Below are 27,499 nucleotides of genomic sequence, written 5' to 3'. Positions count from 1 at the left end.
AAAAAAAAAAAATATTTGGGAAGATAAAAATCTATTGGCCTAGATGTCTAGAGGTGGAAGTAGAAAATGAAAATGTGGTATGTACATATACACAATAGAATTTTATTCAGCCACAAAGAAAAATGAAATCCTGAAAATTTTAATTTACTGTATGTGTGCGGAAATTTTTATATTAATGGGTACAGTTCTACTTAAAATTTCCTATTCTTTATGATACACATATAGGTCCTAGATTTTAATTTATACATATAGAAATATATACATGTATGTACGTGTATAATATAGAACTAGAAGTGATTATGAATTAGTGGGAGAAAGATTTTATGGGAGAGTAATGGCGGAAAACAGGCCAAGAGAATATATATGACTTGAGAGTTAAAATGGAGGCAAATAGGATACAATTGAGGGGCAGGGAAGGGAAAGGAGAGGGAGACCAACAAAGATGAAGGATGTGTAAAAATGCCATAATGAAATCTATCCCTTTATGTGCTATATAAATACAGAATGCTAATGGTTGCACAATATTGTACATGTCTAAAACATTAGCAGTTTACAGACTTAACATGAAAAATTCCAGTATTTGTAGTCTACAGCTACAAAGAATCTCACCCTTTCCTTAAAATACTATCCCAAGTGTATAACCTGACATAAAATGACAAAATAAATCAGGTTCTTTCACTTGGAAGTACATAGAAAGCATCGCATTATGTGTAGTCAAGATCGTATGCACTTATAATTTAAATAATTTCAGGATTTGAAAAAAAAGATTATAATCAACGTTAAATAGCTATAATGTTACACATGTGTTGACATACATTTACAAGAGAATTATATATTCATTATATTATATATTACTATATATTCCTCACCTCTTGTTCATGTTCAAAATGTGGGAATACATGTTGATCCAGTCCGAATGCTCCGTTCTCTTCATTGCTCCCATTGGCCTCCCTGTATCTGTTACCTCTTTGTCTGTCCCTATTGGCTTCATGTCCTTCATCATTTCCAAAGGCTGCACCTGCTTCACCAGCAGCTCCTCTGGCTTCATTGTCTCCATAGGCTCCCTGGTTTAGATCCCGCCCTTCATTATTAGCGTTCTTCAAGATCCCTGGTCTGCGATAATTTGCTCTGATAACAAGGAGAAATTAATGGAAAAAGGTCATTTAATATGAGCACAAAACAAAGCCACAAAAGAAAAGAAAAAGAGAAAATTTTTCACACACACACACGCACACACACACACACGTCATGTTCAGGAATGTTTTTTGGTTTTTGTGAATGCTTTTGGTCCTATATAGACATGAAAATTTCCCAATCCTAAATAATCCTAAATAATCCTAAATTTTCCCATGAAAATTTGCCTATCCTAAATAACGAATTATATCCTAATAACGAATTAGCAATGTTAAAGTCTGTGTCATCATTGTGGAACCAGAGGAAAAAGACTACATTTTATGCTGTTAGGTACACAAAACTGGGTAGCTACAGAAAATACAAATTTTTCTTAAAGAGTTTGATAATTTACTAATAAATTTCTGTTACGTTTAATGATCAACCCCGTAGTAACATTAGAATTTTTGAGTATTTTATATTATGCTAATTTGAACATATGCTTTCACTCATTTACATTTATATCAACAGTCTGCTATAGACACCTTGGTCAACTATTCTCACCAGAAAGTACATGTATGTAATAGAGGCTTCAAATGTTAGAGGGTGAGTAAGAGAAACACATAATCAGTGTTTATAACTACTGTTTTTAAAATGCCAGTATCTTGTTTTGCATGGGACACACTATTAAATATAGGTCCCTATTGTGACCATAAAGGAAAAGCTGTATAAGAATGGAACTTTTTATAGATAATTTATTTTGGGGAAAAGTATGGAAGATCTTTTTGTAACTTCTCCATCAATTAAATAAATAAAAGTGATATTAAGTTGATCAGATATGTGGCAAAATCTCAACTCTCTGAGAAACGCTTAACTATGCTTGCAAATAGTAGTAGAATACTTCATTTTTTTACCTTATTTCTCATTGTGATTTTATAGGGAAAGAAGATTTCGTGAGATTAATTTTAAGAGAAACCTTATACAGTCTTTGTCATCAAGAAACTAATAAATAACTTTAAATTACACATGCATTTTATAATATATAAATATTATATATTAAAATTTCTAAATTAGAAGTTTTCTAACTTAGAAAAATTTATATTACAATATGGAACATTCACCACTATGTAAGTCCAATTCATTAATTCTCAAATGGTAAGCTACATTTTGAAATAAACCAAATATGCCAATCATTCTGAATTTATCAGCATCTACTATGTAATAAGAGAGACAAACCAACCTTGGCCCATTGACAGCAGCACCATGATTGCCATCTACATCTCCATCATTGTGGCCACCAGCACCATGATTGTCATCTCCATCTCCATCATTGTAACCAACAGCACCATGGCCTTCATAGCCATTTGCCTGGACAAGCTGGTTATTCATGTCATCATGGCCATTGGCACCGTCACGGGGATCTTCATAAGAATCATCTGAAGCTTCTTCATCACCGTCAGCATTAGCATCAGCATCATAGAGTTCAACATAATCACCATCTTCTACAGGTGGCTGATTGGGACGTGAAGGCATTATCCAATCATCCCAGAAGAATTCAGAGAATGCATTATAGCCTACCCAATCATTTGTCAAGTACACAGGGGGTGATATTTTTCCCACTTTAAATCCATCTGGAACCTGTGTGCACAAGAAAGTTTAAGGTAGTCTCTAATAGCTTCTCATATTTTTTTTTAAAAAATCTAGATAGGAGAACTTTCCAAAATGATGATGTTTTGAAACATGTTAACATTATATTCTTTTTTTTTTTTTTTGAGACAGGGTTTCTCTGTATAGCCCTGGTTGTCCTGGAACTCACTCTGGAGACCAGGCTGGCCTCAAACTCAGAAATCCGCCTGTCTCTGCCTCCCAAGTGCTGGGATTAAAGGCATGCACCACCACTACCCAGCTACATTATATTCTTTATTGAAAGAGATGTCTACCCACTACATAGAGAAAAAATTGTAGTGAAATGAGTTGCCCAACGCCAAACATTTAGTGGTTATTAGTGGACTTTGTAGATCACATGGCACAGTTTACTCACTGTTTTAGTAGGTGCCTGCTGAGGAGTAGACATTTGCTTTTGATGTCAGGCCGTATGCTCTAGACAAAGCCAGTTATTTCCTTTTGTTTTATCCTATCAGTGAGATTAGGGTATAGCTCTTGAAAAGCATAGGCTCTTTTCCCAGTTTTGTCTCTATAGGCCATACATTATCTTAAATTTTTCAAATGCCTCCAAAAAGCAAGCAAATACAAATGTAATTCTGATGGTAGATATAGACATAGGTATGATAGAATAGGGATATTCTAAAAATTAAATAATATGTTCTGAAAGCACATTGAAAATTTTTAGTGAGGCCTTTTACTTATAAAATCAAAAGACAGTATTTTCTCTAATATTTTATTTGTCATACTATCTAAGAAATACTATTAAGCAAAAGTCGAAAATGTGACTCTTGGTCATAGATTAGTTTGGATGTATCCATTTGTCAATGTTCTTCCCTTTCTATTCTATTTCTATTTTGTGTGGTACTGGGATTGAACCTAGAGGCCTGAGTATGCTAGGCAATTGCTCTACCACCAAGCTATATCTTCAGCACTTCTTATCAGCACACTATGATAAAAAACTTAAAATACAGTATTGTTTGTTCTTTCCCCATTTCAATTTTAACTTGTAAATTTTGTATCCTGAATACTTGCCCAACAATATGATCTTTTTATCAAGACTAATACAACACATATAAACTCTCAACTCTTTTTGTGTATGACTTGTTGCCTCTATGTATATATGTGCATCTTGTGTATGCCAGGTCTATGCAAAAGCCAGAGAAGGGTGTAAAGTTGGCCAGAACTAGAGTTATAGATGATTGTGAGTCATCAGATGAATTCTGGAAAACCAACCCTTGTCATTGAAAGCGAAACAAGTGTTGAGCCATTGTCTAGTCCATAACCCCAAGGTATGGAAGGTCAGAAAGAATAGGTCAAAATAAACTGATGTTAAAAATAGATATAAGTATATCATGATATAAACTTACATGGATGTCAAGCAGTAAATTCTGATCAATAGTAGAATAAGGGGGTGATGGCTGGGACTTCCTCCTAGTCACAGGACTCTCCTCCTCAGAAGATGACTCTATGAAATGCCAAAAGTACATCAGTAACAATAGAGACTGCACAATTGCTTCCATTTTTGTAGTGGGTCATTTCAATAGCTCACTATTTTTCTTTCATCCTTTATAGTTCAATTACAGAAATATAACCTTATATTTAAAACCTATTGTGCCCAAGATCCTGAGTTCTGCTTTCAAAGGTAGACTCAACACTTGAGCAGACTCAAGTTTATGCTGTAGACCTACAAGGCATCTTCGATATTTAGTGTACACGTAAGCGGGTAGACAGTAAAGCTAGTAAGATCCACTAGAATCCATGTAAGAGGGTAGATAGTAAGACTAGTAAGCATGTAGATCCATTAGAAATCAAAGTTTAAGAAGAGAAAAGACTGAGAATGTCAGTGCTCATACATACTAACCAGTAGGCAAGAGGTCCAAGACCTAATTTGAAGACGAAAAATTCATGAATGTGTACTGCAATATCAAACATCCCCAGTTTTAGCCGCATTAATATATTCCCAAATAGTTCAATAAAAATGAAGACTGAACTAATAAAAATTACAAAATTTAACTATGTTTCATGAAACTGGAAACTTCAGAGTACTGATTTGTGAAATAACTTTGTGCAGTGATTGAAATATTCTGTATCTGTTCTATCCTCCATGGCCAATGAACGTTTTAGAGTACTGACAATTAACCACTTGACTACCAGGGAAGCTACTAAGCATTTAAAATGTGGCCAGAGCACCTAAAAAATAGACTGTTAAAACATTGATTTAATTTTTCTTTTAGTTTTCATTTTAATAATCATATGAGACATGGTACTAGATGGCAAGAGTACCCATTCTCCAATATGGAATATAACATTCTCAAAAGATAACAGCTCTCACAAATGCAAGGGGTTTTCTTTGTAGGTTATTTGTGTTTATTGTCACATTGGACAGCACAATTACATTATGATGATATTTCTAGTTAAGATAGAAATTCTTTCACTTGGTCAGTATAGGTTTTGAAAGCTATGTTGTAGTAAATATTAAGTTGTTTTAAAAATTCAGTGCAAATATTTAATAGGCTCAGAAATTAGTGAAGTCTAGGTGAACATATTTATTATAAGAATGCTTCCCAAAGTAATATTTTTTCCCTAGGGATATTAAAGATAAATATCACTGCCTCCTCCTTTATCTGTAAACTTACTATACATAGCCAAAGTCTAGACCCTACGAATAAAACCCCTTGCATTTGTGAATGCTGTTATCTTTTGAGAATATTATATTCCATATTGGAGAATGGCCACTCTTGCCATCCAGTACTGTTGTAACCTTGCTATTTATTATTTATTCAGAAAGTAACACTTTCAAGCCTTTTAGAGTGAAAGTAGACCAATGATAAAGGTTGAGTGTCCAGTGGCTTCTCTGGCACCTCTACAGTAAGATGATTTCCTCTCTGGGGAAGCCAAAGCCACTGGGAACCTCACATGGCCTGTGTCATATACACAGCAGAGTCTCAGACCTAAACGCCTTAGTTATTTGCACAGATATTACTGCTTCCTTCTCCTATCAGTGTTGATGAATCATTTTATTTCAAAAAGGCAAGTGATTAAACCATAAAATTTGTGTTTGTCATATATTAGCAAGTTTGTAGCTGACCAAAACAGAAGGAAAACATTGCTAAAATTTGGCCTGATTTTTTCAAAACAGGATTTCTATGTGAAAATACACCATGAAAACAATTGTTTCATTATATTACTCTGCTAAGATCAACTAAGGTCTTAAAATTCAGATATTTGAATATTTGGTCTTCTATATCCCTCATAATATAAACATTTAACAAAAATCTGTATGCTAAATTTTTATAAATAATGTGAGGGCTTGGTAAAGAAATGTCCTTTAGTTAAACATATTTTGGATACTTAAAAGTGGAAAATGCCCAGTTTTATGACCAAATGCACAGTTTTTACATTTTTCATAATGTTTACAAATATATAATGGTTTTAAAATCTCTGAAATGAACACTACTATTTGATTGTAAATGATACTGCAATTTTTGATGCTCTCTTAGTATTACATGATCAATTAATTTTCCATGTATTTTGAATAAAGCCACAAGTTTATAATATTTCATAAATACCTAATGTTGAACATGTCATGTTTTAGAGAGGTGAAATCAAATGACAATGAAAAGTTATCCTCAAAATTATTTGAATTAATGTCATAATAGTAGCCTAATCCCCTTTGCTAGTTGAAGAATGGTCTCTCAAGGTTTCATGCATTATCTCATGTTGGATTCCACTTCTCAGAGGTCTCCACTGATTACTCAAAGACCAAATCAACATCTTGTCTCAGTACTACTTGGCCTACCTAACATTTTCCTGGATTCCTTCTTGAAATTCTTTTATACTTCTGAAATATAAGCTGTTACTATTAGGCCTATGTTGAAACTTTCAGTTTTGAATCACCTGATTCTGCTTGAAAGTTCTGAGGATTTAGGCAATTCCTTGGTCTGATGTCCATGGGCTCCTGAATTTCTTCCAAAGAAGGCTCCTCACCGACACTAAAATGACAGAGACCAAAGATGTAAGGAAGGTGTATTTAGAATCATGATAAGCATATTGGGAAGTTTTATCTTCATCTCTTAAAGCCATCTGTGAAAGAAACTCAAACCAAACCCAAAGAAAGAAAAAATTTCTCCCACAGGTGTTATGGAAAGATATAAAATCACAAGACTTAAAAAATTATGTCATAGGGCTATGTTTATCAGATATGAATTCTCTATCATCTGTCCATAGTTTACAGTATGTATATCTATACATAGTGTACAGTTTCTTTACTTTTGACTTTTAGTTTATTCATATGGCCTTTTTGTGAATATTTCACTATATTAGGTGAGTTTATAAATAGTAAGTCCAAATTAATTTACTTAAGGGGGGAAAATTGTTTGGAACACTGATTAAAACATATTTTTCAGTGTGTGTGTGTGTGTGTGTGTGTGTGTGTGTGTATGTGTGTACATGCAACTAGAGGTAGAAAAAATGTCACATTGCATATGTGGAAGTCATAGAGGCAATTTGTAGAAGTTGACTCACTCCTTTAACCATGTGCATGTTAGGAACTGAATTCAGGAAAATATTTGGCTTGAAACGATGTGTTCTTACCTGCTGAGCCATCTCACTGACCCTGTCTTAATATCTTAATATAAGGAATGGTCAATAAATACTTACTCAATGACTGACCTAATCAACATAGACTAAATTTCTCTCCACTGTGAGAGTCTGGTCTATTTTAAAAATTATCTTTCAAACAGAAACCTGACTTATGGAACATAATCTTTGAAAATCACTGAAACCAAGAATGTTACAAAGATTAAAACTACAACAAATAGTTTGTATGTTGCATATGTATTCATATATATGCTATTTTATTTATAGGACAATGATTCCTATATTTGATTGTGACTGCAGAACACTTTTTGGCTTTCCTATTCTGTGGTATTAGTTCCTGCATTTATCAATAATTTCTCTTTTATTATGTTGTACATGTGAGAAAACTCACCTGACATATATGAAACCCTACACCAAAACGGAATAGTATCACATAAACTATTGTGATCACTTCTATTTCTATATTCTCAAAATTGTTAGGTAATTATTGAATTGAATCAATCACATGGACCAAATATGAGCACTGTGAATGGAAGGTCTTGTTATTGGATTGCTGCAGTTAGGTTTTGAAATATCAGCCAATTTTGCCAAATGGTCATGACATTAGTGATAAGTAAGGTTTAACCTCACACAAATATTAATGTCAAATAAACAAAATTTTGTTTTATCAATATCACAGTTATTCACAAATAATTTGAAAACAGGAACATATACCTTGGAGAAAATTTCACACGATGTGTACGATTCCGGTTGCAAGGCATAGGAGCAGATCTCTCTTGGACCTTAGAGATACAATGGAATTGATTGACCAAAGCTGTTATCATAAATTCTTTTGAGTTACTAATTTATTAGAAAATTGCTTTCTTCACATATATTTTTCAAATACATAACTTAAAAACACAACCTTTATAAACTGAAATTATTTTTATAGTTATAACCTTAGAACTAATTAACAATAATTTCTGGTGGTTTCTTAGAACATTAGCATAGGAGTAGACTCTGGAAGTTATGTAATCAAAAGTTTTCTCTTTATTATTGAGTAATCACTAGCCCAAAGAAGGATAATAGCTCTTCAAAGATATTACAAAATGAAATTATGCCAGGTATTGGTGCCACAGCATGACATTAATCCCACATTCAGGAGGAGGAATTTGAGTTCTGAGTTCGAGACCAGCCTGGTCTATGCAGAGAAACCCTGTCTCAAGAAAGCAAAAAGTATCCCCTCCCCTTCCCCCAAAAAACAGAGAAGAATTTAAGTTCATACTCATACCCTTTGAAACTAACTCTACATTTTCTAAGGTTATCATTCACTCAAACATGAATATAGTTTCATTGAGAAAGTATGGCATAATCAGTATTTCAAATACTTTTAGCCTCTAAGTCTATTATACTCATCTGAAGTAGTAAAATATTCAAGAAAAAGCAATACATATGATGTGGCCTTATATCAACGAAATAACATTCCTTTATGTTAGCTGGGCAGGCAGAGGCACAGAGTGCTGCCTTGTCACATTTAGTGTTAAAGGACTACTTTTACTCCCAGTAATTTTCAGCTATGGCTCCCAAAAGGCCATCTGACATGTAGTAAGAAACTCACCTAAACTCTTTGGAGAGGAAATTGCATCATGTACTTAAAAGCAAAAGCTGGGATATTTTAAAACAAACAAACAAACAAACAAACACCCTCCCTCTAATTCCTAGAAATTTCACTTAGCATTCATATATTATTAGTTTGTCTTATGAAGCGACTTATCTAAATTGTCCTTTCACTTCAACAAATAAATTGGTGAGAAAAGAAAAACACTGTCAGCCTTTCATGTTTGGCTAATGAGTATATAATGAATATAGGTTTTGGAGAATGCATGATAAGCATCTTCCTGAATAACCATTTTCTAATTTCAGGTTAGCCAACTGGCATTATACTGATCTACTCTATGCCTTGTATGAACTTTGTCTCAAGAACTTTCTATTTTAGTTCATTGATATTTTCACTTTTATTTTATATTAGGTTTCCCTTTGTTACAAAGCTGTCCTAAAACTTCTGAGCTCAAATGATCCTTCTGCCTCTGCCTCTCCCATAGTTGAGTTTACAGTTGTGTACTGCAACCACAGCAGGGTCAAGAAGCTACGTGACACCATTAAATAAAATTTCAAAAATCACTAAGCATCTATAATGGTAAAAGATGAAAAGACATGACTTAATATGAGTTGACTCTCTTTGGTATGAAAAAATGGGAGAAGGAAAATAATTATGAGAATTGCATACATTAAGATGCAATACATTCCAATCCAAACATTGCTCACTGAATGTCTTGGTTAGTGTCAAACAGAAGGTAATGACTACCACTTGGGAATACAAGCAAAGCCATATATTAAGACAACAAAGGAGACACTATTGACTATTCTCATTAACTAACACAATCCAACTCATGATCTCTCTGTAAATATTTAGTATTTAGAAATCAATAATCTTAGTTACACAATATTTAATTTCTAAGAAACTTTTTTGCAAAAGCATTGACAATTTTTCATAGTGGAATTCTGTGAAGTATCTTGTGCTGATTGTGTACATCAAATGTGACTCCTAACCCACCATCACCAGAAGACAGAGTTATTTGTTTATATACTAAATAATTCCAGTGACCAAGAAGCATTGGGAATGCTGGTCTTATAAACCAAGTCATGATAATGATACCATCCCTGCATGAGAAGTGAGCTCACAACACCACATACATGTTGTAAATACTTCATTATTTGATGTGATCATCAAAACCGAAGTCACTGTGACATCATTTAATTGTTCATGTGTGAGAAAATGAATCATAGACTGACTTAGATCTGTGATAGTCTTATCAGGGACAGGCAGAATCAAGGTAAAAGATATATGATTATGTTCCACAGTGAGCTATTCACATTTTAATATGAAATAGTATATTTTAAAAATTCCTGAAAAGCCTTCTTAGATGAACTATGTGCATATGCTAGATATTTTAAATGAAACCAGTTTGCAAACTGAGGAAAAAAACTCAGTGAGGCCACTTGCCAGCAATGATAAAAACATAAGCTCTCAATGGAAAATTAGAATGTGTAAATTAGTATCTGTCACTGAACATTTGACAACTTATGACTACTCAGTTACATTTATGGTAAACATTGGTAATGCTGTTAAAATGCTGTTCTGATATTATGAAATGGAATGTAAACATTTGGGAGAATCTATATACACAGTGAAGTAATGTTTTCCAACTGATGAACAGATGAATTTAGAAATCATGTATAAGTGGAATCTCTATTCAAACAGGACAATGAAGTTTTGAAGATACTCAGTATTTTACTAGTACTATTTTAGATTCTTTTTGTCTAGTTTGGACATGTTACCAATGAATACGCACAAGTATTTGAAGGACACTCTGAAGGAAAATCTACAACAGTCACAATTATTTGAAAATTTTATATCAAATTTCTCTTTTTAGCCATCTCTATATACTAAGCCAGCTCTTATACATATATTTCAAGCAAAACAACATATGGTCACAGATTAAACTATGAAGTAGATATGAATAGCCAGCTGTTTTCTATTAAGCAAGGCAGATTAAAAGAATCTGAAAATTGGAGACAATCTGTATAATAAAGTTTTGGGCAAAATAAATATTTTTCAATTTTATTTACTTATTATATTAAATGTATTTATACCTTTTTGGTTTTAATTTTCAGTAAGTTAGATAGTGAATGACATAATGGAAAAGCTTTACAGAATTCTCAATATTTAAGATTATAAAGGGATCCTGAGACCATTAAGTTTAAGAGGCACTTTTCTAGGTACTTATTAATGTCATAACAACTCATATTGAGAACTTTACCTCATTTCCTGCAGGATTTGCAGCGTGTGGTTCTATTTGGACTTCAGCCTGAATTGAATGAAACACTTCATCATTGTCTGATGAGTCATCTTCTCTGTCCTTTGAAACAAAAAATAATATAAATATTTAAATCATTATGAGTGTACAAGTGATAAGAACCGCAGAATCATCTTAGTTTGTAACCATGACGAATAATTTCCAAAGACTTAAAAATTATTTAAACCAGCAGTTTCTAATAATTTTTGGTTAAGGATCCCTTTTAAAATCTTAAGGAAAAGTACGGATTGCCAACAGAAAACTGAATATAGACACACACATTTGCATACATTTTTGGGGGGTTAATTGCTGGTTTCCTGAAGCTTATCTTTGGGATCCAGATTAAGAATCTGATTTAATGCTTGATTAACACATAATCACAACCTAACTTTTCACATTTAGTAAGCTGTTATAATTCCAAAATTTGGTGCTAAGTAGAGGAAGATCTGTGATATAGAGGCCAAACATTCCTCCTAAATTAAGCTCTCAGAGTTTAAGAAATTGTCCAATCAAATGAATCAACCACTATTATCTCTTCCACATACAGATTATAATGAAAATATATGCATCTAACATACTGGTATGGTAAAGCACTCAGACATGTCTATAAATCCTAATTAAATTTCACATATTTCAAAAGAACTGTGACTTTCTCTGTAGTATAAAGAATTTTATTTCCTTTTCCTTTATGTATTCTATAAAGAATACATATATATATATATATATATATTTCTTATTTCTATTTTGAAGTAGCTTCTCACATATATATTAAAAACAATGACAGCAAGTATGTTCTTTGCTGCTAATATTGGGCATATTTCCAGGATAAATACAAGTCTTGTCCACTAATGCAAATCCCATTAGTTCTAATTGGTTAGAGAGCTCATTTAGAATAGTTATTAGCAAGTTATATGCCTTATTTCTAGCCACAAATCATGGTTTCAGACTCATACGATTTCTATCTCCTTATATTCTGAGAGGGATGTGTCCATTGCCCTTTTGGCTCATTCTCCTTTCACTTTTTAAAATCCTTTCTTATGTAAATGTTCCAGGAAGTTACCAGTTGCTTAATTGGTTTAATGAGCACAAACCCAAATTATAACTTATGTAGATATTTGGGAAAGGTTCATTTGTAATTACTATATCAGTTATTATTAAGTTGATGTGGTTAATTGTCATATAACATTTCCTTTTATTTAAATGAATACTGAAAATTATTAGAAAGCAACTACTTTCCTAATCTATACTGACCTTAATAATTTGCTTATTAAACCTATGAACTATTCATTGTCAAATTAATTAGTGCCAGATAAAGTTCAACAAAGCCTGCCAAGTTTTATCCACCTACACATGGGAGCTTTGAAGTTTTATTGACTGTTCTTAAATGAGAAATCAAGTTCAACTTGTTCCCTGGTCTGTGCAGTCATACTATTGAACAATTACATAAAAGCATGGGAGCGTCAAGAAGACGAGTTATAAATATGACAACTATATACAAAGTGTTTTGGAAATGAGTTTTGTCCCCATTTCAAAAGATACGGATTTACTTTTATCTTGTTTTATTTGTGTGGGTGGACAGTTTTTGTTGTGATCAGAAGAGGGACTAGAGTTCTAGACAGGTGTTAGATGTCATCATGTGATACTGGAAACTGAAACTTCGTCCTGTGAAAGTGTGTGCTCTTAACCTCCGGCCATCTCTCTAGTCCTTCCTTTTGGTTTTTATTTTAAGCTCAATTTTAAAACCCCAAAGTACAAATTAATGCAATTCACACAAATAGTGCAATCCTCCATCCCATGGCAAGAAGTAACAAATCAGCAACTTCAGATTGAAAAAAATATTTCTATGTGTGTGTATTTACCTACTTTAATTCATGTGTAGCAAATGTGTGCAGAAACCCATGGAAGACAGGTTACAGGCTGTTAGCAGCTTCCATGTGGGGTGCTGAGAACTGAGCCTATGTCCTTGGCAAGAGCAGTAAATGCTTTTATCTCTGCTCAGTTGTCTCCATAGCCCCAGAAAGTTACATATTAGAGACATAAAATGGAGGCAACTTTGGAATCTTAAATTAGGAAGGTTTCAAATTTTAAGTGTTTGTATGCTATCCATTTACTGGTTAAGGGAGTAAGTGGAAAAAGTAAAACAAAGCAAAATAAAACCCTAATAATTAATATTAAGCCATTAGTTGCATTATTAAAGCAATTTTCCTCTTTTGATCACAATTATCTGGAGATTTCAGAATGATTCATTTGAAGTGCAAATTAGTAAAACTTTGATAGAACATGGAATATTTGTTTTGTTTGTTTCACTGAGAAAATATGCAAGCGATAGCATAGTAGTTTTTACTTAGGGGAAAAAATATCAAAAATCTCTTACATTTTCAACTTGTCTCAGTCGCTCTTCATGTTGATTAAAGATGTCCTCCCATCTACGCTGGCGCCGTCTCCTGCTGGCTTCTACATCTGAGAATTCAAAATCTTCAAGTCTCCATAATGCCTTTGCTCTGAACCTCTTGGGTCTTAGCCGTTTTACTAATGCTTTCTTTAGACTAGAAACTTTGGACTTTTTCTTCTGTGTGGGTTCTGGTTCAGTGTAAAACCTGTCTGTAGACAAGTTTTCCAAGAAGATTTGCAGTGGACCAAGTGGTTTTGAGAGAAAGGCATTTGGTGCTCGCAGCAAGTCCCTGGATAGTCCCTCTATCAGTGCTTGCACTGCGCCAACTGCCCTTGAGGCATCTAGATTCCAGGCCTGGGCTTGAGGTACCTCTTCATTTTGTTCCCCTACAGGAATTAGCAGCTGTGTATCCAAATGGAGAGGCAAAAGCACGTGGTGGTTCTGGGACAGTAAAGGCAGGAAGACCTGGGCATGCACATGTATTACCTCAGGTTCCTTTTCCTCAATCTCAGCTTGTGGAGGCTCAACAGCCTCTTCTTGAACCTCAGCTTGCTCAGGTTCCCTATTCTGCTCTGGATGCTGCTCAGGAGCTGGATTCTGCCTCTGCTGCTGTTCAGCAGCCTGGCCCTGCCCTTGCTGTTCAGGTAGCCTGTCTTGTCCCTGAAATTCTTCTGGCACCTGGTCCAAATCAATAGGCTGGTCTGTTTCTAAGGCTTCATGCTGGGCCTGCTGTTCTTCAGCTACGGGGGCCTGTACCTCTGGAGAAGTAGGTTTGTTACCCTGAGTAGGTAGTGACATGAGCGCCTGCGCTGCTTTGCTGAGTTGAGGTGTTGCTTCAACCTGTACCTGTACTGGCATGACCACATGAACTGTCTCAGGTAGATACTGTGGTAACTGAGCCTGCTTTTGAAAAGCCTTAGGTATATTGTCCTGAGAATGTAGAGGCATGAACACTCCTGCTGCCTTCTGCAGGTGTTGAAGTTCTTGGTCCTGTGGCTCTTCTTCATCAGGTAACCACCTTGGCTGAGGGGCTTCTCCATACGGGACTCTGAGTGGTCCGCACCTGCTGCTAGATGGCACTCTCAAAAGTTCAGGAGTGCAAGAAGGCCCTCTAAAATAAGCATACAGAAGAATGGCATATGATAGGTGTTTACTGGAACTAGGTCATGCCTGAGAATTACTTTAGTTGTTAAAAGATAGACCCACCAACAAAGATAACAAATCATTCTGAACTCATTCTTGCAATGTCTGAAATATTCTGTAGGTAACGTGTAATGCTGCTGATGGATTAAATCCTTACTGTAGGTTGGTATTCTACTTGATCATTCTATGGATAGATGTCATTTCAGAATAGTAAGAAAAATTCTCAATGTTTTCTCACAATATCTCATAGAAACAGAAGTATGGTGGGTTTTGTTTGTTTTCTGTTTCGTACCAAATAGGATTATGTCGTCATGTGCAGAAGACCACAGTATTAAATCTACTGTCTTAGGTAACGTGCTATCATCTAATAATAAATTGAGTTTTCCCAACACACCTGAATCTCCTTGTGATGTACTGTTCATTAATAGCTTCTTCTCCTTCGATGGCCAGAGGTATTCCTTTTGTGTAAAAAAGAGAAAAGGTTGTAATGCAAAAACAGCCTATGGTTCAACTTGCTGACTTTGCAACTTTCTATGGCTCAGGGCGTAGAGTGAATTACTATGGGTAAAACGGTAAGAAATAAGGGAGCTCTTCAAACATAGTTTTCTGGTTGTGTTGACAAGTCTCTAGGCATAGTTTTGAAACACAGCAGAGGTACCTCAGGCCTATTAATTTTTCTGGACATCAGGAAAAATTTCTTAGCAATCTGATGGCTGACGTCAAGGAAAGGCAAAGTGGGATAAAGGAAGACAAAGGATAAGAACCACTTGGATTTGACTTGTAGAACCATGAACGCTTGAGCTACCCTATATGCTCACTGATGGTCCTGAGTCTGCTCCAAGAGAGGCTTAGTTATGTGTAAGATCCTGAGCCTGCAGTGACATAAACACCTTAGACATAAACCCTTAAAGTTGTTTAAGTGCTTTTTCCCTTAGGTAACCCACCTTGACAGTAGGGCAACCTACATGCAGGGTTCTAAGTAGTCTGCCTTTGCTTGTTTTATACTTAATATATTTAATTCATTCACCTTCTTTCCTATCAACTGTGGTGTTATTACTGAAATGTGACATCTTACAAATGGGAGAGTTCTCTGCCCATTTTCTGTGTTAAATTGCCTAGGACAACTATAATTGCATTTGTGGAGAAATCACCAGTGAAATGGGACTTTTTTTTTTTCTGTAGGTAATATTTTTTGAAATCTTACACCTCTAGATTTCAGCAAATTTCCTCTAGTGATTTGAGCCTGCATGATGCTGGTCCCCATAACATTATGATCAAAGGCACATAAATGAACCCTGTAGCTCCCCATTTAGAAAGAGGACACATAATTTTGTGGAGGGGACAAGCAATACTGCAGTCCCTCCCACATTTGATTTGATCTTAGCATGCTTTCTATCATTTTCAAGTTCCACACTCAGAGCCCTGTCTGCAGTCTCTGAAACTAAATGCATACATTTCTAGAAAATAGGAAATAGGAGCTCAGTAAGTAAATCATGCTACTTTCCATGACATTCTGGAACTATCTTCCTGCACATTGAGTAAAATCATCTTGTCTCTTTGGGAATCCGGAAGTGTAAGCTGATCTTTGTGTATGTAAGTTAGCTCCTTTCACCATATATCAAGTTTGTGATTAGGACATACCATGAACTTCAGATGGCATATACAAATTATTTCAAAACTAAGTCATTAAATTTTCAATTATGAACACATTTATCTCCAAAGAGTTGATTACATTTCTTTAGTTACAAGTTCACTTAAAATAATTTAGCCATAATCCAAAATTCTATTTGAATCTGAGGTTTTAGGTCTTGTAAATATGAATACTTGATAGGTACAATAGGAACAGCTAAATAACCTCATAGATAAACTCACACGAAAGACATAGTCGAATGAATTAGTGACATACAGCCCTGAGAAACTGAAATGTCCAAAGGCTCTGGGATTGTCCCACATGTGTCAGATCTACTTGTCTACTTGCCATGGAGTTAAGGATAGTTATGGGCCACGTGACATAGGTGGTGGGAAATGAATTTAGGGCCTCTTATCTGCTGAACCAACTCTCTAGCACAACCCCCCATCATTCAAAACTTATTTCTTTAACAAATACTTTAAAACTAAACACAATAAATGCATGTAAGATCCTATATCTTATCTGAATGATACAAAGCTTTATTGTTTCTACCTTTCTTCTCTCTCTTTTGAATGATCCCAGTAAGATGCTTTGTCAAGGACTCCACAACACGTCGTTCATTTTTTATATTGTGGACAAATGGGTGATGAAGCATGTTTCCAGATGTAGGACGAAATAAGAAATTTTTTATCATGCAATTTTCCATGAAATTCTGGAACTTGCGGGACCTTAAAGAAATGAAACACAGAAATGAAAAACACCATTTACTTGTGGCACTGCCCCTACTCAACTACTGTGCTGTTTTCAAGGTCAAAGATTCTGTAAGACTTGTTAGAAGTATGATTGTCTTTTCAATTAGGAAGGATTCCATGTCTTAACAATATACATGATACAACGATGTCAGGTAAACCTCAGAAATTGGAGTTGAGTCAACAGACTTTTCTACTCAACACTATTAATGTCCTCGAATTCAGCAGCAGGTACATGGTAAAGCTCATGTAATCAGATGCCAAGTAAAAGATTCAATGTGATTCCAAAAGAAGGTGTTGATAAACAGTACAAAATAAGCTTGTAAAACAACACATGCAAAGAGATTCAAGCTAAATCCATGTAAACAGCTAAACTGAACTCAAGCAAAGAAATCCCATCCATCAAACAATTGCCAGCTCTTACTAATTACAGTAAGCAAGAGTTTCACTGGATGAAGCTTTATAAAACACAATTCTCATGGTTGCTAGGTCTGCCGCCATACAGAGTGGTTCTTCAAGTCTGTGGATATTTAATTTAATGGACCAACCAATAGGGCTGTATATCACAGTTACTGTCTAGGCACCATGACAAACATCACATATGGGTGTCATTGCTCCCTTCATCTCAGTGCTATAGAAGCAGCTGAAAATGTCCATTAAGAAAAAGAAACTATAATATCCTCATTGCATATTATGGGGGATGCTGTTTATTTCTGATCAATCACTTATATCTTGATAAAGAAAAAATACTGGTCATTTAGACATCCAACATAAGACACTGGATTGCAGGAAATATTGTGCAACAAAAATGTTGAAACAAGAATGATCAAATCCATGAAAACTTCTTTATAAATCCTCAATCAATATATTTAAGAAATTCCTGTTTACCATCCACTGGATTTGACTGTGGGAGCGGCTTCCCGGAGAATAACACAAAGGGCTTCCAGAGGCTGAAGCTTACACAGAGCTGGGAAGGGAAACAGAGATGTTTAGGAAGAGCATGAAGAGGAACTGCAGAGCCCACTGCTCATCCCACAATTTCATTCACATATCCTTTTAAATAGTCACTAAGAGATGAACAGGTAAATAAATGTATAACTAACAGCGAATTTTACTGTGATAGCAACATCACATTAAGTCAATGTCTTCATTACCTGAGCTAACAAATTAATAAAAATATTGAAAAAAATCCAGCTATTAGAAAAATGGACAACAATATTTAAACTGCTTTATATAATAGGCAGGGGAATGCAAAAACAGGGAAATATTTGGTGCTGATGAAATTAAATTCTCCTGGCATACAGGAGGTTTTGTCCATGTTCTGCCTTGTGTCTAGATTCACACTTTCACACACACACACACACACACACATGCGCGTGCACACGTGCACACACACACACACACACACACACACACACACACACACACACACAAGGCAGAGCCCAAGAAACACATCTCTTCAACGTATGTCCTGTTATTATGGTGTTTGAAAGCTGCTGTAAATCTTCCAGCCTTGGTATAAATGCCCCTATATTGCTTAAGTTCCCACCTATAACATAAGAACTGAAGAAGGCCTTGAGAGCCAAAAGGTTCTGTTTTCTACTGTAAAAGCACCCTCTCTCTCCCTGATAAGTTTTTCCTCTGCTTTTTCTGGAAGACCTTAATGATGTACAAAAGATCAAAGGATGATCATTTTCTTACCCAAATCTTGGAAAACACCATCTGATAATTGTGGTTTTGGAAAACTATCTCCTCTGAGATGAAAATTATGCAAACCTAGAAGATTTCTATAGTGAACCTGATGAGTATCATTTTCATGCAGAGTTCATACTCCATGCAAAGAAGGATAGTGGTGAAAGGGAAATGTTTGATAGGTAGGCGATCTAGAGCCGCTTATGATTAAAGCCATTTTTACTGCTTATCTAGGCAGGATGGCCAATCGCTTTGTGAGTTCAGAATCTCCTGGCCCTAATGTATCTTTCCAAAGAAGCTTGTCATTTGCAATCTCTCTGCAAAACTCTTCTGCCCTACTACTATGACTCTGTTCTTCAATCCTTTTTCCTTCTCTGACTTAAAATCGTAAAATAAAATTAATGGCAAGTATCATATTCTGAATCTGAAGAGAAGTAGACATTGAAGATAAAACATAATCTAATAAGACATATATATATTTATATAGGATGATTTTTTAACAAAAGCATTTGGTCATCATTGAAAAACTACCATTTATGGTTTGGTATATGATATGATGCATGTGTAGCCAAATAAAAGCTGACTGTTACAAATGGTAGCATCATATCCCAGAGAGACAGATTTATACAGTATAGTCTCACAAACTTTGAAACACATCAAATATATCAAACATTTGTACTTACGTGGAGCCCCTTCAGCCATTTCAATAGCAGTGATTCCCACAGACCACACATCACTCTAAAAAAAAAAAAAAGATAGCGAGAAGCCTATTAAAATGGGAAATTAGTATTAGGAGTCTCAAAACCATTTTGGTTGGGATTGGGTATCAATTCTATAGTCCTTTCATCTGTTTCTATAATGAAGCCTCATTGTAGACTAAGTTACAGTAAGACATTATTTGAGTCTGTGACTATCCAGGACTTCACTGTACAATAGGTTCATATGGAATGATGTTCAGTGAAAGGTTAAGTGCATCTTGCATACATTTCTAGTCATGTTGTACTTTAATTATAAAAATAACTTTTCATAATTATGTCTTAATATTAAGATCTATAATGTGTCATATAGAGTAAATGGTTTAATTCTGTGTATCTCAATTTTATTTAATGTAGAATGCTTCTTAATAGCACCTCTTCATAGGATCGATATCCATACACATGTTCACCTATACACATAATATATAAATATCTTCAATAGACATGTAGATATACCTAACATTTATAAGTTAAACATTAATATATAAATTATGCTACATATAAACTATATTTCTTGAAATATTTCTTATTAATTATTAGATACACATTTCAATAGCTCCTGGAATATAATCAATGGAGCTTAGAATCATTATGAAGCTCTTATAAACTATCTTCACCATTATTAGCTGTACGATAGTTCAGTGGGTAAAGGCATTTGCCACCAAGCCTGCTGACATGAGTTCAGTCCTTAGAATCCACATTTTGAAAGGAGAGAACTGAGTTCTGCAAGTTGTCCTTTGAACTCCACAGGTGTGCTTTTTCATACACACTCATGCAGGCAGGTGCATGAGCACAGAGACCATTGTCAAATAAAATGTAGCTGTAGAAAACTGTAAAGGGCACCTAGTTACTAGTGGTATACTGGCTGACTCTTAAAACAGCTTACTCTAGGTTTTGAGCCTCGACTTACAGATAGCTTAACTTTGCTTCTTATGGTGTTGCAAGCTTAAGGTTTCTTTTAATTATTTTGAGATTAAATAATAAAAGCAAGGGGTTGAAGTACTTAGAGGACGGTAAAATTTATACAGATATAAAGCATCACACCTTGCAGAAAATGAGTTCAAGGACTTTATTCTCGTCATCTTCCTAGCTCCCAAAAACTGCAATAGGCACTCAGTAAATAATTACTTCACATAACAAGTGAAGAGGACTGGAGGAAAAGGCAGAGAGATGAAATATAAACTGATCTATTTGAGACAGTGAGTCCTGTGTGCTACAAAATGAGATCGCAGTAAATGGTGTGGAAGACATGATGTCATGGCTGAATGAGGTTTTCTCCCTAGTTTTTAGCACATGGGGAGCTTTGCTCCTTTCCATGTTAACTTGTAATAAACAGTTGTATATATGTATGTATATATGTGCATTGCAAATAGAAATTTCAGTAGAAGTGTTAATATACAGCACAAACTGTTGTTTTCTATTCCATTGATTTTCTGTGGTTTTGGAGGTCAACAAAATGCCAAGGATTGCCTTCAGTACACCAAGTAATGGCATTATTATTTTTATTTTTAAACTTATTAGGATTATTTGGTTTATATTCATTCTTTATGTGTGGAACTGCTGATAAAATTTAGGGCTTCATGAGTGCCAGACTTTCTACCACTGACCTGTAACATCAGCCCTGTTTGTCACTCTTAATTGTGATAAAAACCTGGCCTCAAACTCATTTTGTAGCTCAGGCAGGCTTAATACTCTTGTCTTAGCTAACTAAGTAGTTGAGATTGCAGTCTTGAGGCCCCAGTCCTGGCCTCATTTCAATGAGTTTACAAATTCCTCTGTTTTTGGAAGTTAAAATTCCAATTGAAACCACCTAATATACTTTTATAAAGAAGTTGCCAACAGCATGAACTAGATATTCCCTCCTGATTCTGAGAAAGTGCCAATATTCTATTTTGTCTTCATTGTTAGAAAATATTATTCTTATTCATAGTATGAAACCACATACAGAAATAGAGGCTACTATTTCTGATTAATTGTGTTTATTTAAAAGGAAGATCTACTTTTTATTCTTTTATCATTCATATTCGATGTAGCTGGAGCTGGAGAGATGGCTAGAGCACTTGCTGCTTAATCATGATGATGAGGGTTCAGATTCTAGCACTCATGGTCACATGGCTGACAAATACTTTTAACTCCAGCTACAGGATATTCCATAATGTGTTCTGTCCTCCGTGGATAAGTGGACATAATGTGTGTGGACATTTGCACAGAGACATACATACACATACATGAAATAAATCTTAAAAATAAAATAAATGTTGTCATTTTTCTCCCCAAATGCGAATCCTCCCTGTGTGAATTATCATACTCACTCTGTAATCATAGGAACGTCTTGGGTCCTCATCACAATGAATCACCTCTGGGGCCATCCAGTACGGTGTACCGATGAAGCTATTTCTCCGTCCATTTGTTCTGCTCACTTGGGCACTCACTCCAAAATCCACTACATATGTCAAAATAATTAATCAGGGACACAAATCTCAATAAGTTATTGCTTTAACTTGGAAAGGCAATACAAAAGCCACAATGGATAACAAATTTTCTTTCTGGCCCGGAAAACTTTACCATGAAGTCTTCTCCAGGAATACTGGGAAATGAGCTTTAGCTGCTATTTATGTTGGAATGAGACTCAACAGTACTGGTATAAATTTAATGTAGGTTTGGATAAATGTTTATCATGAATATTAAAAATAAAGTCTCACTGGTTGCTAAGATGTGGCATGTGGCATACGTAGAGCTTGGATCTGCCACTAAGCTGGATGATGAACAGCACTGTGAGCCACGTCTTAGCAATGTCATTCCTGTTAACAGTTAGCTAGGAAGCCTCACGCATGACATCGGAAACTCCAATCCCACTGATAAGGAAAAATGAGTTTCCTGGTTGAAGCTAATTTACTATAGATGCTGCCTGAATCAGGCACAACTATTATCTGGGCTATCTATAGCTTAGCTTTATTCTAAAATAGTTTCTTTTCCCACTCTTCTGTGGGATACATTGTAAGAAAATATTTAGTATGGTATCCTGAGAAACAGACAGAAAAATGCTGAAGTAGACTGTGGTTATTGATTCCAAAAACAATAAGACAGGGATGAAATATGAAGTAGATTTTCAAATTTATAATGGTTTCTGGGAATCTGGAAGACGGTGAACAAAATAACTGAAAAGCAGCTTGAATAATTTAGTAGAATCAAAGAAAAATGAAGCAAAATTAATAGTCTAAGACAGTCTTTCAGAAAACATCGAAGAAGAGGAAGAACTATTTCAAATATTTTTTGAGGATTTTTCTTTGCTGTAAACTTTCATTATGTAGATTTTACAAAAGTTTATCTTAACATGATAACTCAGTGTTCTCACTCTCTCTAATAGCTGAATTGAAGAGCCAAGAAATACCTATGAAGGCCATAAACTGGTATATCCCATACATGCAGGGAAAGCAAATGGGTAAAATCTAGAAGAAATAATGTTAAATACAGGTTTTTAAAAGGTAAAGAAAATTATAAGATGAAGAGTTGAAAACTCAACAATGAAGATGGGTGTGGTAGCACACGCCTTTAATCCCAGCACTTGGGAGGCAGAGGCAGGCATATCTGAGTTCCAGGCCAGCCTGGTCTACAGAGCTAGTTCCAGGGCAGCTGGGGCTACACAGATTTTGTTTCAAAACAACAGCAGCAGCAGCAGCAGCAACAACAACAACAACAAAACCCTCAAAACAAAACTCAACAGTAGAGTAATGTGTATTTTCTTTAATCTCCCAAGGAAGGGCTTATGGAGATTATTATATTTTACTTTCCTGATGTCACTTTTTTTGGCTATCATTATATTTGCTTTCTGCAATATTCTTTTCATGTATATTGTTTAAAATATGTTAGCTGATAAATCAAATTAAAATGTGTAAGGATTATGCATCAAATAAGCCTGATTCAATTCTAAGCTAACACTACAAGGTTTTACCTCATGAATAAAGTATATTAACAGAAGTGAATGGACTTTGAAACAGATGTTTAAGTTACTTTGTACTTGTAATTTTTGTTTCATGTTACAAATACGTGGGGTTACCAGCATCGTGACTCAAGCTTATGAATATAGGATATATCTAGCTTGGGAGTTAAATATCACTGTTGTGTCTTTGAGTGTGTCATCTATGTACATTTTATATATTTCCATACAGCTTCTTAAAATTATATTACTAGTTTTGTAGCTTATGCATTAACTACTGTTATTTCATAATGCACAATTACTGCCTCATTTGTTCCACAAATATTCAATAAAAAATATTTGCAATCAATGACAAAAATCTCTGTTGTGGTTCTGCTTATTTAGTAAGAAAACAGGAAATTCAGAATTTGGTTTGTATATTACGGAAACATCACTTCTGATTAATAAAATTTCAAGGAATAAATGCAAATAAGCTAATTATGCTTTAGTAATTGAAAGCTATTTCACATTCTTCAAACTACAACTCTGTAATGGGCAATCTTTTAAAAAACGATTAATACTTACCATGATTCAATCACTGAAATATCTTTGACAACTAGCTATCTCTAACATAGTATAAATAAGTGACCAAAAAGCAAAACTTCCATCATAATTAAAGTTGTTTATCTACAGTTTAAAGAAATAATTAGTTATTTCCTTTTTTACTTTCATGCCATCTCCCTGCCAAAGTTTCAAGAAAACCCAAATAACTATATTGGCACTGATATGTTACAAGGCAGTTGTCTTAGCTCTCTGCCTCACTTAATGCACTGCAAGAAGGAACTTACCTATTTTGACTTCAGCATCATGAGTCAGCAGCACATTTTGCCCTTTGATGTCCCGGTGAATTACTTGGTGAGCATGAAGGTGAGCTAAGCCCTGTGCATACATACATATTTTAAAAGTCAAGTAAGTATCTAGATACATATTCTTTTTTCAGTTTTTTTGGTAGTGTTTTAAAGTGTTTTGGGGGAAAAAACCTTTTGTTAAGAAAAATGGTCCACATTTGGTTTTTTAAACAAAATTCTTTAGGCTGGAATGACTACAATCAGTTCCCAGAAATACTGCTTTTGGCTATAAGGAAAGGAAAATATATCAGAATACTCATGAAAGAAAAAGAACACCGAAAAGTAATATTTATATAGATTGGGAAACTTTATCCTCCTTTATAGCCTCTATATTTCTGAGTAGGAATGACAGTAAAGATCTGGACATCTTAACTATTAACTATTTTGTTCTAGTTCTTATCCAAACATTTGTTTAGTCCAAAATATTTTCTGGTGAGGCTTGTAGGCCTAGAATCTGAGGGAATATGGAAATTCATTTTAAAGTGTGTACAATTTGTGTTGGCTTACCATGTTGGCTTCAGCCCATTCACTACTAAGAAGCCCATGACCTGGCTAAACCATGACATGGTATGTGCAGTATTATGCTTCAGTGAGATCATGCCAGAAACTAGTTGGGCATTAATAATACATTTATTGAGCTTTTATTCTGTGCCAGACATTGTGCTAAATATTTAGGTGGAGTCATTACTAAGTTGTCACAGAATCCCTTTGGGGAATATGCTATCTTCCCATATTATGGATAAGGAAAATGAGAGCTAGGGAAAGCAAGAAATTGATTAAAGGTCACAGAAATTATATATGATGAATTAAAATCCAAATTTGGTGTATGATCTGCATTTTTAAAACAATTCCATTGTTATTGAAAATACATCCAAACAAAGTGAGAAGAATGGCATTCCAACAATGTTGGGGATACTCTTCAGTTAATTAACGTTCTTTTTGTGGGGGTGACCCTGATGACTTACCTATTAAACACCAATTGAATTTGGCTGACCAAGAAGCTCATTGCTTTCATCTGACTAGATGTTAGGAGTTAAAGAAGTTAAAAATTGGGGGTTATATTCAAAGAAGATATATGTCTTTTAAAAAGGGTGCAGAGAGTTTGGGGCCACACTGTAGAATCCTGACTTCTCCTGACTAGTCCTCATCTTAATCTATATGATGATACTTCAACACTTAAAAATATAGTCAAGCCATGATGTCATTTCCATGATCTGGTGAACATTGTAGTAGTGAGACTCCCAAAGAGCCATTCAAGGTACTGATCTCAGGATTTTGGCCTTTTAGGTTTCACGGTCTATGTCCAAAATTCGTAGCTAAGCAGTATTATAAAGTTATATACTTAGAGCTAGGTTCTCTTAAGAGGAAGGTCAAAGATGATTTGACTACTTACCTGAAGGATTTCTCGACAGATGTAGGCGATCCAGTCTTCTTTTAAACTCTGATTTCTTGTCATCCTCACTACATCAGTGACTGAGCCTGCTGCACATAGCTCCATTACCATCTGCAACGGAGCCACAAAAGCATGAACCATTTTAGAAAGTTTACAGCGGTGGAGTGAGAATTTGTGGAAGAAGGTAAACCAGGAAACAAATTGGAATGTTTCACCTGCAGGTAGGATTTGAACTAATCCTTCACTCATAGGTTTTTATAGGTTGTAGTTTGAGATTTTTAGAAGGAAGTTCATTCAAGTTTATGCTAAAAAAGTAAAAACAAATATCCTTGGAAAAATTTTGTGAGGAGGAGAAGCCTGAATGGTGATGGGAGCGGAAAAGAAAGGAACAGGTATTAAAAAGACTAGTTTGCCTGTATATGGAAAATCTTACAAGAATTTACAGCTCATTTATATCAGATTTATTTTCATTTTTTATATGGACTAGAACGACTGAATGAGCAGAGTATATTAATATTTGATAATGGGACTCAATATTTCTAATAACTTTTCATATTGTGTGAAAGGTAAATTTTGTAATATTTTATGAAAATATAGTATACACCTAAGTATTAAATATGTAACCATGAGAGCTATGGAATAATATTCAATAAAATCTCACCTATTATTTTCAGAAAATAGAGAATTCTAGTTACCTGGATATTTGAGAGAAACAAGGTTGATTTGGAAATTTCTAAATTTAGCGATCTTAAGAATGATGTTTTATTTAAACTAGCAGCAACAGTATCATGTATGGACTAACTAGAAGGCACAAGTTTCAAACATATTCCAGACCTATACGATGTAAATGCCTGTGAAAGAGGGACAGAACTGGGTTACAGAAGGTTTTCTAGAAGATTCTGATTCAGGCTAAAATGTGAATTTCAATGTAATGTGTTGTAAACATTTCTATAGTATCAATATCCCCATTCCTAAAATACACCATGTAGAATGTAATAGAACTTTTAACTGACACTAGAAGATCCTAAATAAAACCAAACCATTATTCCAGTTTATGTCCGAAGTATGCTGTTTTTCAAGGTATTATTGACTGAAACTTATTATCTAAGATAATGGAGCATGGGAAAAACTCGAGTGACTATGACTTAGTTCTATTAGGCTGCATTTAGTTACTGAAATGTATGGCTCATTGATCTGACATTTATAATAGTCCAGGCACAATGACAAATAAATGATCCATTTTGCTGTAGTTATGCACAAGTGCACATATGTCAAAACACCTAAAGCATGGTGTGTCCATGCCAACCAAGTACTAATTCAAGTTTGTCTCTTTTTTTCTGGTTTTTCTAGACAGGGTTTCTCTGTGTAGCCCTGGCTGTCCTGGAACTCACTCTGTAGACCAGGCTGGCCTTGAACTCAGAAATCCACCTGCCTCTGCCTCCCAAGTGCTGGGATTAAAGGTGTGTGCTATTACTGTGCTATTTCTTATTTTCTTGCCCATCAAGCCACCTGGCATTTCAGTTATTCTTTCTATTTCTTCCATCACACTGTCTCAAGGAGTCAGAATACATTTTGCCATACTATTTTGAACAGTTGAGAACTTGCGTTTTCTAGTAGGAAAGCAAATATTACACTGTTGCTCCTTCACTGT

The 27,499-nt window shown here is 34.8% G+C and overlaps 1 protein-coding gene across 1 annotated transcript in view; it reads right to left on the bottom strand.

The window, feature by feature from the left end:
* Nrk (Nik related kinase) overlaps positions 1-27,499 on the bottom strand; it is a 108,724-nt gene that overhangs the window by 23,276 nt on the left and 57,949 nt on the right. Inside the window, exons 7-20 of the mRNA XM_031376998.1 lie at positions 25,849-25,959; positions 24,396-24,486; positions 21,944-22,074; positions 19,560-19,614; positions 18,073-18,151; positions 16,988-17,163; positions 15,200-15,263; positions 13,645-14,773; positions 11,235-11,333; positions 8,089-8,156; positions 6,673-6,767; positions 4,143-4,240; positions 2,351-2,748; positions 870-1,128 (exon numbers count right to left, since the gene is read on the bottom strand). Of these exons, the coding sequence (XP_031232858.1) occupies positions 870-1,128; positions 2,351-2,748; positions 4,143-4,240; positions 6,673-6,767; positions 8,089-8,156; positions 11,235-11,333; positions 13,645-14,773; positions 15,200-15,263; positions 16,988-17,163; positions 18,073-18,151; positions 19,560-19,614; positions 21,944-22,074; positions 24,396-24,486; positions 25,849-25,959 (2,853 nt within the window). The remainder of the gene's footprint in view (positions 1-869; positions 1,129-2,350; positions 2,749-4,142; positions 4,241-6,672; positions 6,768-8,088; positions 8,157-11,234; positions 11,334-13,644; positions 14,774-15,199; positions 15,264-16,987; positions 17,164-18,072; positions 18,152-19,559; positions 19,615-21,943; positions 22,075-24,395; positions 24,487-25,848; positions 25,960-27,499) is intronic.

Source organism: Mastomys coucha, chromosome X (assembly GCF_008632895.1).
Source record: "Mastomys coucha isolate ucsf_1 chromosome X, UCSF_Mcou_1, whole genome shotgun sequence".
NCBI classification, from domain to species: Eukaryota; Metazoa; Chordata; class Mammalia; order Rodentia; family Muridae; genus Mastomys; species Mastomys coucha.
Note: the sequence above shows the minus strand (reverse complement) of the source record. Positions and strands in the feature narration are given on the sequence as shown.